The sequence below is a fragment of the Mesoplodon mirus genome, assembly GCF_964341445.2.
Source record: "Mesoplodon mirus genome assembly, chromosome: 16".
Taxonomy (NCBI): domain Eukaryota; kingdom Metazoa; phylum Chordata; class Mammalia; order Artiodactyla; family Ziphiidae; genus Mesoplodon; species Mesoplodon mirus.
The window spans coordinates 18,374,387-18,388,212 of NC_138992.1; the positions used below are offsets into that span (position 1 = coordinate 18,374,387).

General features: G+C 36.4%; 1 protein-coding gene across 1 annotated transcript in view; it reads right to left on the reverse strand.

Moving 5' to 3' along the window:
- COL14A1 (collagen type XIV alpha 1 chain) overlaps window positions 1-13,826 on the reverse strand; it is a 229,571-nt gene that overhangs the window by 146,519 nt on the left and 69,226 nt on the right. Inside the window, exons 10-13 of the mRNA XM_082601195.1 lie at window positions 8,662-8,813; window positions 7,019-7,148; window positions 5,410-5,555; window positions 2,324-2,453 (exon numbers count right to left, since the gene is read on the reverse strand). Of these exons, the coding sequence (XP_082457321.1) occupies window positions 2,324-2,453; window positions 5,410-5,555; window positions 7,019-7,148; window positions 8,662-8,813 (558 nt within the window). The remainder of the gene's footprint in view (window positions 1-2,323; window positions 2,454-5,409; window positions 5,556-7,018; window positions 7,149-8,661; window positions 8,814-13,826) is intronic.

Here is a 13,826-nt window from a genome sequence, read left to right on the forward strand (position 1 = left end):
TAAAAGTAGTTAGAGAGGTGTTAATATTTCTGCAGATTCCTGACTACCAATTCCAAAGCTCTTTGCACTTTTTGAAGGACCCCTTTCTGAGTCAACAGATAAAATTTGTCAATAATCTTTGAGGGCTTCATGAGCTTTTACAGGTTTACAGTAAAAACCAGTTGTTAAGATTGACTGCAGGCTTTCTATGAGCCTGAGATGTAACACATTATCTCATTAAATCCTTACTTTAGACAGCAAGGAGAGAGTTACAATTAGCCACATTATACAGATCATGAAACTGAGGTAACTTGGCCAAGGTCACAGTTACTAGAAGCAGAAGAGCAGTTTGAATTTAACCCAGGCAATTGATCAATTGATTTGAGAGCCTGTGCTGATAGAACCAGCAGAATAACAACCTAGGAGATAAATCATGACAATTGTCAGCTGTAGCCATAAGCATGATGTTTCCTCACCCCAAAAGCTAACCCTTTCATTAATTCAATATGTACCGATTATATGGTAATAAAGAACCTATAGGACTTGGTGACTCTCTATACTTAAAGGGCTAGAAAGAAAGTGTAGGAGAGAGAAAAGCAATGTAATTACTTTAAGTGCTATGCATACTTAGCTCTAAATTTTTCTGGAGTTCAGTTACTCTTGGCAGTATAGTGGAACAATGTCTAGTTTCCTCAGTGCATAAAAGTATCAGCCTCAGGAACAGGTAGCCAGGGTATCATTTTTAGGACTTTTTAAAAAATCAACTATTAATGGGAAAGCATCACGGACACTTTTTAAAATTACAAGTATCTGCTTTTTGAAAGTTCAATTTAGGCCACTTTGCTCTTGCAAAGGACAAACATTAGTACCTAACTGAAGGTTTCACTGACTGAAAGAAATCTAAAGAGGATTTTTGCTTTTATAAAAAAAGGCAAAAACAAAAATAGCATTCAGGCTTTGCTTTGCAGCAAACCATTATGGAGACAGCCTGCACCCCAGGCAGCAAGAGCCGCCCCGCCAAGCTCCTTTCCCTGGAGACTACACTCAGCATCTCAGCATCAAGCCGCCACAGCTTTGAGCTCTGTCTGTGAGCATCTGTGCTTTATCTTGATTTATTTTGTGCATCCATTAGCAAGATGTGTCCTAAAATTAATTGCTTCTTTGCTTTATGTCATTCGGCTTGCGAAAGATTTCATGGGAACACTACTTTCAAAGCGTGGGGGAAGCCTGAATAAACAAATGAGTATTCTGAGTGAAAAAGAGAGATGGATGGTTGGGAAAAGATTTCCTTCCAAATCTACAGAGTCCCAAAATTGACTTAAGTGATATATTAGATGCTTTCTGACTTATTTCTCTTCTCCTTCTTTCTTGGGCTCTCCCAGTTTTGTTGCTTTCATTACACCGGTCTTCCTCTGAAGAGCAAGACAACATAGCCTTGACTATCAAAGAATGGATGTGGGAGAAAATGTCCTTATTGTTAAATTTCTTTGTATGTTTCTCAAGTAGCATCTTCAAGACAAAAGCACAGTAGAAATCATGCTATTCACCTCCTTCCAGGCTCAGAGTGATGTGAGAGACCCCATCTCCTTGCCCTTTCTTATTCAAAACACAAAGAATAGACCCCTACTTTTAATCGTAGGTGACAAAACATTGTTACTTTGGCAGGGTTGCATTTTTTCTATATCATATTTTCAAATAGATAATTACAACTCTTAAAAATATTATGAACTCCCTAGATTTGCCCAAATTAGCCTTGCCAATACAATTTTTACTCAATTTTTAAAAACTAATTATAATAATAATAGTCTGAGATCAGGAGGACATCAAAGATTTTCAGAAAAAAGTGTGAATTTTGGTATGAGTGGGAGTAAAAAAAATACTGAGTAACTCTGTGTTAATAACTTTCATCTGTATTACTGTATTTAATCTTCTATCAACCACACGCTATAAGCTTATTGTTCCTCCTTTCACAGGCTCAATAATGCTCCATCACTTCCCCATTGTCACCCGCCCAAAATATAACTTTAGCTGGGATTCACATCTTGGCTGCTCTGATTCCAAAGCCCAGATTTTCCCCCCATATTCTGCTCTAGCATTTGGATTTAGACAAGGACACTGGTGGCATCATCTAGAGGATGCCACAGTTCAATTCTAGAATCCATGTGACTCAATAACAACAAGATGAGAAGAAATACACTTCCTTCCCCTAAATAAATTAGACATTTTCTTACGTTACAATTAGCTCTTATGAGGTTTCAACCTAAACCAGTATTTCTAATTCAGAATCCCCATATTTGTTTGGGCTTTTATTACAGCATTTCATCTGAGTGACTGAACCACTCACATGTTGTTTCTTGTCCTGTAACAGGGTCGCTGGCCTCTTCTCCAAACATAGCATAAACTGTGACTGTGTATTCCGTATTGGGCAACAACGCACTCAGCTCAATATCTGTGTGGGTCTCTCCAATTTTCATCTGAAAAGAACACACGTTATCAGATCGTTTGCCAATGTGTATTATTCATGCTGATCAGAGCGCAGCTGAATACAGGTGAGACTTTATGTAATAAGACTCTGCCTCCTCACAAACCCTTCGTCAAACAGGTTTAAAGCCATAATTTTTTTCATTGTCTCATGTTATTTTATATTAGAACCAGAAGCTATGAAACCATATAAAACTGAATGTACCGTGTGTGCTCTTTTAGGATAACTTTTTTTTTTTTTTTTTTTTTTTGCGGTGTGTGGGCCTCTCACTGTTGTGGCCTCTCCTGTTGCGGAGCACAGGCTCCAGACGCGCAGGCTCAGCGGCCATGGCTCATGGGCCCAGCCTTTCCGCGGCATGTGGGATCTTCCCGGACTGGGGCACGAACCCGTGTCCCCTGCATCGGCAGGCGGACTCTCAACCACTGCACCACCAGGGAAGCCCTAGGATAACTCTTTACATCTGGACCAGTGGTGCTGCAGCCAGAATAACAGTGTCAAATATTTGGTTCCCAGAAGAGCGTGGGTGGAGATGAATCAGAAATGTTCTCTACGAAGAGAGTAAGTTCCAGGCAGCATGCTGAGAGTGGGATGCCAAGTGGGCATCTTTCACCTCTTGGCTAATTCTCACCAGTCCTCTGACTGGATGCCCAGTTTTTGCTGCAAACCCTATGGAGAAAGACCAGTGTTGCCCCATTCAACAGAGGGGCTTGTCCACTTGGATGGCAAGTCCCTTCCAGGAGTCCAAAGAGATCAACCCACTTTGATGCCCAAATCGGCAATTTGCTTCTTGATTTGGGGATGATTTTTCTGACCCTGGGGGTCAGTCAAACTAGCCAACATTATCAGTGTGTGACAACTGTGTGACAACTGTGTGACAGGAATGGTTTTATTTTTGTTTTGGAAGGAGAAAAAAATATCTCCATAGACTGTCCCCTGTCATATAACTGTCAGGGGTATGGTCAAATTAAAATGTTTAATTTTGAAATATCTCAGTGTATATAATATAAAGGTAGAGAAAACAACGTAATATTCCCTGATGCACCCACTGCCCAAATTTAATAAATATCAACATTTTGTCACATGCACATCAGATCTTATTTTAAAAAGCACTATACAGTCAAATAAAACAAACTATTTCTCACCACCTCTACCCTAATGTTGAAGTGTATCTCATTGATACATTTTTTTACTTCTGCATACATACAAATATATCTGTAAGTAATATATGGTTCAGTATGTTTAACAATGTGCATAAATGGACCATTCAGTGTAATATTTTTATTACAGTTTATTATTTATTATTACAGTTTACTAAATTTATTATTTTATTAATATTTTATTGCCAGTTTTTTCCCTGGCAATGTTAGGTTTCAAGATTTAGCCATGTTGAAACACAGGGACAGAGTTCATATTATTTAATTCCCTTATGAGATTCTTTTGTATAAATATGCCATTATTTTCCATTCTGTTGATGAACATGGCAGTTGTTTGCAATATTTTGTTCTGACCAAGTGTCTGCATTGAAAAGTCCTTGAAGTATGTTTCTCTACGATATATACCTAAAAATTTGTATATATCTTTAACTTGATGAAATATTTCAAGTTATTCTCCAAGGCAGCTGTACCAATTGACACACCAGTTCACACGAATATTTCTGTCTCCCCACATGCTCACTAATATGTAGCATAATTAGACTTTAAAAAGTCTGCTAATCTATTGGGTGTGAACTGGTATTCCTGTCTTTTTTATTTTTCTCTTTCCTGGTGAAGCTTAGTGTCTTTTTAGCATCATTTTAAAGTTTCCCTTCCACCAAAATAATTCAGATCGACATTAAATCCAAGTGGGCAAAAACTGTCTAATTCTTGGTAATAAAAGAACACGTGTCACCAATATTCTGTTCTTGACACTAGAATCACCATATTATTGGCCCTAAAGATTCTTGTCAAAAGAGGCAGGTTTTAGATAATGTTAAAGGGTTGAGTGCTATACTCCCTCTCATATCCACTCCACCTGCCTGGTCAACACTCCCAACGGTCACAGACATCTCTGCTTTATTCCTTGAATATCCATATTGTAGTAATTTTTAACTATAAATTTAAAAGGACAAAAATAAATGATTTGAAAGTCAAAGATTCATCATTTAAAATGGAAAAAAATGCAAAAAAATCCACATCCATGAGATACATTTATCTACCTCTCAAATTAGTAAAACAAATTTTTCAAAGTCAGTGTACATAGGGTCATCACAGTCATTTGTGAACTGCATAGAGTAATATAAATTGTATAAAATTTCTCTAGAGTAAGGTGGTAATACCTAGTATAAGCCTTAATAATTTGCATACTCTTTGAAAAAGAAACTTCACTTCTAGGAATTTATCCTAAGGAAATAATCAGATAACCATACAAAGTTATATGTTAAGAATGGTCCCCAAAGTATATTTATATAGCAAATTATCTCTTTTTTTTTTGGCCAAGCCCCTATGCAGCTTGCAAGATCTTAGTTCCCCGACCGGGCCCTGGCAGTGAAAGTGTGAGTCCTAACCACTGGACTGCCAGGGAATTCCCCTATATAGCAAATTATGCAAATGTCCAATAGCATGAGATTAATTAAACATGACCTGGTACAAAACAACAATGGAATATTATAAAGTTGTTTAAATGACTATATAAAATATTATTGAATGGTATGGAAAGATATTCACAGTAAGCAAAAGGAAAACTACAAGGAAAACTACAAAACCATTCCCATTGGTCGTGTTTAAAATGCACTGGAAAAGACTCTTAACTAAATGTTAACAATGGCTACCTCTAGGTAGTGGGATTACAAGTGATTTTTTTCTTTTGCTAATGTGACTTTTATAAATTTTATACATTTTTGTAGTAAAAACAAACCAAACTATGTTAAGGAAGTCAAAAATTCTAGGACTCTGGTAGGCAGCATGCATTACCTCTTTTTCATCCCCAGCCAGGCCTTCCGTGAGAGGAGCGTAAAGGATCAGGTACCCTGACGCTCCAGCCACTGGGTTCCATCTCGCCCTCAGACTGTTCTCAGTCACATCGTACAGTTCAAGGTTGGAAGCTATAGGTAAAGCAACTGCAAGAGGAGTTTGTTTTTAATGGTCAGCCATTTATCAGTGTGCTTGTTTATTTCAAGGTATCTATCTATATGTTAGGGTCTAAAGCTAAACATATTTTTCAGGTATTTTTTGTCCTTGAATCTGTTCACATGGCCATATAAGCCCCTTTGGGGAAGGTAAACATAATGAATGTTTAAGAGCAGGAATGACACCTTTTAGCTTCTTATATCTCATTACAGTGATAGGCACATCTGTCTGGGAGCCAGTCAAGAGTAGGGAGACTCTTCTGACCATTGTTTTATACCCATTACCAAGCATAGTGTCCGACCTGCAGCAGCCATTAAAGATAGTTGTTGGTTCACTTAATAAATGACAGAATGGGGGGCTGGATGAACAAATACATGAATAACTAGATACTCATCAACACATTCAATCAGAGACAGTAAGGAGACATGACTGTCGGTAACAATAGGGTTTGAGAACAATACAATAATCAAGAAATAGGATTTGCCATATTGGAGAGGTAGGGAAAAAGGGATTAAGAATAAATTGCAAGTTCCTGGCTTAAACAATGTCAATAAAAACTATGAAATGTTGTTTTCAAATATAATTCCAGGTCCTGCTTGCACTCCCAACCACAATGTCAAGTTCAGGACTTTGCTTACAGGTGCAGTTCCCTATCATACTTCTATTGGTGTGCCCGTAGTACTTCACTGCACTAATTTGTTTGTATATCCTTGAGTTGCATTTTTTCCTTTGCTAGTCTAAAACTTTCTTAAGGGCAGGGATTGTTGCTAAACATATTTCTGCAAAGCAGGAGTATTAATGCCTGTCTTACAAATTGCTTTCAGGGATAAATCCAATAATGTGTTGGATGGGGAGTGTGATTATCATAAAGCCTGGCACCTTTTTATTGGTCTATCAGAGGCAGAGTTTTTAGATCAACTTTATATACTACCTGGCATGTAATAGGAACTCAATTAATGTTTGAAATAACTAAATGAGTGGGTGATCAAGTTTCTTAAGATTATCTCTTCCCAGGATTCTCTGAACATGTGTGCATGTATATATGTGTGTGTGATCATGGTCTTGCTCAGTTAAGGAATGACTGACTAGTATTCATAAGTTTTAATTACAGTGATACTCATAAAGAAAACAGATGTAATGTACTTTCCCTAATATTCTACTAGGCAGGAGAGCTACAGAGCTCCTTCTCTACTTCTAATGACAAATTCAAGCCCACTGCTTAGTTTATAATAAGAATTCACTAAATATTTGTTTATTAAATGAATAAATGTATTTTGCACCCTTCATCGCTAAGATTTCTCTCTCCTAAACATACCAGGGTTTTATAATATCCCTCCCAATATATGGCACCTACAAACTGCAAATATAGCATGGACCAGTACTACATACAGCACAACTAAGCCACCTGAGCAATGTCATACAGAATCAGAAGTGGGTACAATTCAATACACACGTGTGGTTTCAGTTCCCCGAAGGCCTTCACTAGCAGTATGAGCATATATTGCAAAGACTGCTATCTGATATTCAGTTAAAGACATCAAGTTTTTCAATACTGTGGAAGATATGCTTCCATCCACCACCACCTGTTGAAAACAGTTTGAGGAATGAGAAAATGGAATATCTTACATGCAGACTGGAAATCCAAAAGCAAAAATATCTCTAGCAAGGACCTTTCATTAAATATTTTCTTATTTGCACCACATCCTCTTTTCCACTGTGGCAGTCAATTCCCCTTGAATTCTCACATGAAGTGACCCACCTTTTAGGAATATGTCCAAAAGTCCCTTACTAATTCACATCTAATGGAAACTGTGTCATTCCCAAGCTAATTGTTATCCCAATCACATCCACTTAGTAAGAGTTGACATGTGATATTTTTCCATGGAGCTTTAGGAAGCATTTAAAAGGTTTATTAGTAATGAAAAAGATAGAGCTATTGGAAGCACTCTGATTTTTTAAGTCCAGATGATTTAAACCTCTAGAATCTACCCAAACACTTAAAAAAAACAAAACCCAAAAAACATAAATCCTGCCATAATGCAGAAGAAAACTGTGAAACATGCTGAGGTCAATCAGAGGTTAGAACAACAAAAGGTTAGCACTTCAAAAGAAGAGAGGGAGGGACTTCCCTCACGGTGGTTAAGAATCCACCTGCCAATGCAGGGGACACAGGTTTGATCCCTGGCCCAGGAAGATCCCACATGCCGCGGAGCAACTAAGCCTGTGTGCCACAACTACTGAGCTTTATGCTCTAGAGCCTGCAAGCCACAACTACCAAGCCCACGCACCACAACTACTGAAGCCCACGCACCTAGAGCCCGTGCTCTGCAACAAGAGAAGCCACCGCAATGAGAAGATCGTGCACCACAACAAAGAGTAGCCCCCACTCAATGCAGCTAGAGAAAGCCCATGCGCAGCAACAAAGACCCAGTGCAGCCTTAATTAATTAATTAATTAATAATTCAAAACAAAAAAAGGGAGATTTCATCACATTTTAACATATTCCCTGTATCAGACATGAAATGGGAACCATCCAATCATCTGGCAATAGATGTTCTCTCCTGTGATGGCCAACCCATGAGAAAGGTCAGCCACGGGTGCTTTATTATGGCTTCTCTTTTGCACGAATCTCCGCAAACATCCAGGAAATCCCAAACCCTGGAGGACTATATGACCACATTATTTGGAACACACAGACTTCCCTAAGGCAGAAAGTTCAGACCACTCCCAAAGTAGAAAGAAAATATCAGTAGTAAAAGGGGATTCTGGCCAGATAATTAACGACTGATTCCTTTTGCCTCAGAACTCATTAATTTTTAAAATCACAAAAAAGTAAAGTCAAAATAAGTTGTGTTAGAAATGGACACACGACCAGTTCTGAAGGTTCCTTGATGGACGTAAGAGGAGAAGATGTAAATACCATAACCTAGAGAGATAGAAGAGCAACATAGACACATGGAAACGTATTTCAGCCAAATAATTTTAAATGCTGTGACAGAATAATCTCCTTATATACACATTTCTCTCTTGTCTTCACTACCGTACAAGAATTGAGAGAATGAAAATAATGGTTAGAAAATACTGTCTCCTTATTACCTCTTCTGGTTTTCCACCCCTGGCAGGATAATACACGACTCTGTATTTTTCCACTTTTCCTGGGGCATGAGTCCAATTTACCATAAAGCTCCTGGCAGTGACTTCAGAAGTAATCAGTTCTGTAGGTGGCCCAATGGTGGCAAGGGCTGAGGCTAAATTTTAAAGAAACACATACAATGAGCCTCTTTCCCATAGTTATTTCTTATGAACTTAGAAAACTCCACTAGTCAGAAATGATTGTTGATTTTATGCTGCCTCTAAGATTTTCATCTCTAGATAAATTAATTCAGTAATTCATTATAGGCATACCTCAGAGATATTGTGGGTTCAGTTCCAGACCTCTGCAATAAAGCAAGTCACACAATTTTTTTGGTTTCCCGATACATATAAAATTTATGTTTACCTTATACTGTAGTCTGTTAAGTGTGCAATTGCATTATGTCTAAAAAATATATATATATATACATACCTTAATTTAAAAATAATGCTTTTGAAAAAAATGGCACCCATAGACTTGCTCGACACAGGGTTGCCACAAACTCAGTCTGTAAAAAACACAATATCTGCAAAGTGCAATAAAGCGAAACACAACAAAACAAGGTACGCCTGTACAACATTTGTTTATTGAAACATTTGTCTATTAGGTACCAATCACTATGCTAGCTTCTGAGGATACAACCTTAAATAAGACATAGCCCTTGACTCTAAGGAAATTTCTTGCTGTAGAATAGTAAAAAAACAAAAACAAAACACAACATTAATTGAGTTTCTATCTAAAGGTACTCTTCTGAGCTCTTTAGAAGTATTACCTCATTTAATTCTCAATAGTTTCTATTATTGTTCCCATGTTGTAGGTGAGAAAACCAAGTCAGCATGATGTGAAATAACTTGCCCAAGTCACAGTATTAGTGAGTATCGGAGCTGAGATTGATACCCAAGCTTCTTGACACAAGAGCCTGTGTTTTTATGCAAAAGAGGGTACCTCCTCTATACTGAAGACCTCAACAAAAGGCCAATATTTAAAAGTAAAAAGAGAAGAAAAAGCAACTAATATATACTGAATGTCCACTATAAGCTAAACATCATGTAAGCACTTTGTGTGTGTTATATACATGTTAAAACAATGAGTCTGTAAAAGATTTGGGACATGTAAAGTTTAAGGTCCTTGAACTTTAGGATTTATTATCTGCTAGGGGCATTTACTTAAAGGGACTTTAGTAGCCATAACAATGGGGAAAAAAACGTAGTTATGGAACACTAACTATGGCCAGGTACTTTATTACATGTTTTATCAGCAACCACATGTAGAATTTTTTGTGGGTAAAAATGGGTTCTAAAGTCATCTCATCAAGCACCTCAGAGAAATTTATTCAGGAAGCTACTACTTGGCTGCCCAACCTAGTCCCAAGAGTTCTAGTCCAGGGAAAGAGGAATGATGGAAGCGAGAAGGACAAGTAGCCAAACAGAATCATTCCACACCCTGGGTACAGTAAAGGCAGGAAATAAAACCAAACTCTTAAAGCAAGATCTGGATATTACCTTCTTCTCAGATCACATCCCTATTAACCAGGTGTAACCTGTAGACCAATGATATCATGAGGAACAAGGGTTAAAAATTCCACGATGGCTGAGCATCCAGGAAGATAGAGCAGATGTGCTTTTCCCTACTCTTCCCCTCAAGTACAATCAAAATTTCTGAAAATTATGTATAAGACAAGAATAAGACCCTGGAAAGTAAAGAGAAGAAGGTAGATGGGCAAGGGACTGTTGGATGCAGGGAATGGTACAGTGGTGAGTTCCCTGAGTTTCCTTTTGCCTCATGTATCCTAGACATAGCTCTAAAGAATCCAGCCACCTAGAAACACAAACAAATACAGACAAAAACAATCCAATGAAGCCTGCTCTCTCTAGCCAAAGGGCCAGGAGAGAAGCAGCCTGCCAAGACAGAAAACCTTTAGGCAATAACTGCTCTAGTCTAGACAAAAGCCACAGGAAAAAAACCCCAACTGTGGACCCATCCCCACCATACCAGCAATGGTCAAGTGGGGAGCCAAGACGTCTACCTTTCCTGACTGTAACAGAATGCCCCAACATTTACCCTCATCCTATCTGCAACCAGGGTGGTAGGAGAAAATACCAAATAGGGAAAAGAGACAATCATCCCTGACAAGAAGTAACAAATCCTTCCACCTCACTTCCGTCTGAGATATATGGGGAAACCACATGAAGAGCTGGGACTTCCATCCCCACCTGGTAGTACTGAGGCACCACTCCTCTTTCCCTCTGGGGTAGTATCACAGTAGATCTGGTGGTAAGTCAGTACTTGAAGAAATAAGGCCTGTAAAATTCTCAAATTTGACAAAAGTTGCAAACTATAGATTCAAGAAAATGAGTGTACCCCAAATAGATAGGCCAACAGAAACTCACCCCAAAATATACTGTAGTCAGACTTCCTAAAACTAAACTCAAAGAAAAAAATGTAAAAGGAATGGGAAAGAAATGACACCTTATTTTTAGGGGGAAATTTTTTAATGACAGCAGATTTCTCATCAGAAACCATGGAGCCCAGAAGAAAGTGGCATAACATTTTTCAAATATTCAAAGAAAAAAGCTGTCAACCAAAACTCTATCTAGCAAAAAATATCTTTTAGGAATGAAGGGAAAATCAAATCATTCTCAGATAAAGTAAAATTAAATAAGAATTTTTCACGAATGGACCTATCCCAAAAGAAGGCCTAAAGGAGGTTCTTTAAACAGAATAACAAAAAGAAGGATTTCTGAGACTGCAGAAAAGAAGAAAGAATGACAGAAAGCATTAAAATATGGGTAAATATAATACAGTTTACTTCTCCTCTCAAGTTTCCTAAATTATGTTTTGTGGTTGAAGAATTATAACAATTTCTGATGTGGTTCAACATTTTTGGAGAGGAAATATTTAAGACAATTGTATTACACACAGGTATGGTAAAGGGACTTGAGGGAGGTAAGGTTTCATCACTTCACTCAAACTGGTAAAATATCAACATCAGCAGACTGGGATAAGTCATGTATATATAATATAATAACTAGAGCAAGCACTAAAAGAGATATACAAAGAGATTCCATCAAAAACATTCTAAATAAATCAAAATGTAGTTCTAAAAATGTTTAAGTAACCCACGGGAAAAAACGGTAAAGGAAACAGAGATGTGAAAACCAAAGAGGACAAAGTGAAACAATAAATAAATAAAAATTAAAAAGCAGGTATAACCTCAAACATATCAATAATTACATTAAATAAAAATGGCCTAAGCATACCAATTAAAAGGAAGAAATTATCAGAGTGGATTTAAAAATGTGATCAACTATATGCTATGTACATGAAATCCACTTCAAATATGATATAGGAAGGTTGAAAGTAAATAGATTTTAAAATTATATTATGTAAACATTAATCAAAAGGGAGTAGAAATGGCTGTATTAATATAAGATAGACTTCAGAACAAAGAAAATTACCTGAGACAGAGAAAGACATTACATAATGATAAATTATTAATCAACCCAGAAATCCTAGCATTCTAAATGTATATGCACCAAAAAAAGAGCAGCAAAACATATAAAGTAAAAACTGATAGAACTGAAAGAAAAAACAGACAAATCCACAATTTTAGATGGATATTTAACATCTCTCTCTCTCTCAACTATTGATAAGACAATGAAACAAAACAATCAGCAAGGATATAAAGCTCAACAAGACCATCAACCAACAGGATCTAGTCAAAACTTATAGAACATTGCATATGACAACAGCAGAATACACATCCATTTCAAGCAACTACAGAGCATATACTGAGATAAACCATATCCTGGGCTAAAAAACAAACCTCAGAAAATTTAAAACAATTGAAATCATACAGAGTGTGTTCTCTGATGACAATGAAATAAAATTAGAAATCAATAACAGAAAGATAACAGACAAAAGCCCAAGCACTTGGAAACTATAAATAACACACTTCTAAATAATCAATGGGTCAGAAAGGACATGTCAAGACCAAAAAATATTTTAAATTGATAAATGAAAATACAACATATCAAAATTTAGGGACATTGCTAAAGCAATGCTGAGAAGGAAATTTAAAGCATTTAAGTAATTACACTATAAAAGAGAAAGCATCTCAAATCAGTAATCTAAGAGTCCATATAAAGAATCTAGAAAAGTGAAAGCAAAATAAACCCAAAACAAGCAAATTGAAGAAAATGAAAGTAAGAGCAGAAATCAGTGAAATAAAAAACAGAAGAAAAATAAAGAAGTTCTATGAAACCAAGAGCCAATTCTTTGAAAAAAAATGCAAACATCTAGCAAGCCTGAAAGAAAAATAAAAAAAGAGAAGACAAAAATTACCAATATCTTGGAGGAAACAGGAGCTATCACTATAGACCCTGCAGACATCAAAAGAATAAGGGAATGCTATAAACCACTCTACACACATGAATTCTACAAGGTCTATGAAATGGACCAATCACTTGAAAAGCAGAAGCTTTCCCTCTAAGATGGGGAATAAGGCAACAATATTCATTCTCATCACATTTAACACAATACTAGAAGTTTTAGCCAGTGAAATAAGGCAACAAAAGGAAATAAAAAACACAGAAATCAAACGGAAAGAAATAAAACTATCACTATTTGCAAATAATATGACGTTCTACGTAGAGAATCTCCAAAAATCTAGAGAAAAACTCCTAGAAATAATTAATAATTTCAAATAATAGGGTCAGCAGATACAAGGTAAACATACAAAAATATAATTATATCTGTATATACTAGCAATGAAAATGAGAACACCAAAATTAAAAATACAACTAAAATTTCTCAAAATAAAATTAAATACTAAATGTAAGTAGAACAAAACCTATATAGAACTTGCATCCTAAAAATTACAAAATGCTGATGGAGAACTCAAAGAATATCTAAACAAATGGAGGGATTTGCCATGTTCATGGATTAGAAGAATCAACAGATTAAAGATGTGAATTATTCCTAAATTGATATTTGATAATTGAAAATTGATTTAATGCAATTCCTATCAAAATTACAATAAGACTTTTTGTAGAATAAAAATTATTCTAATATTTATATTAGATTATTATATAAATTAAATATAGAATATTATATAAATATTATTCTA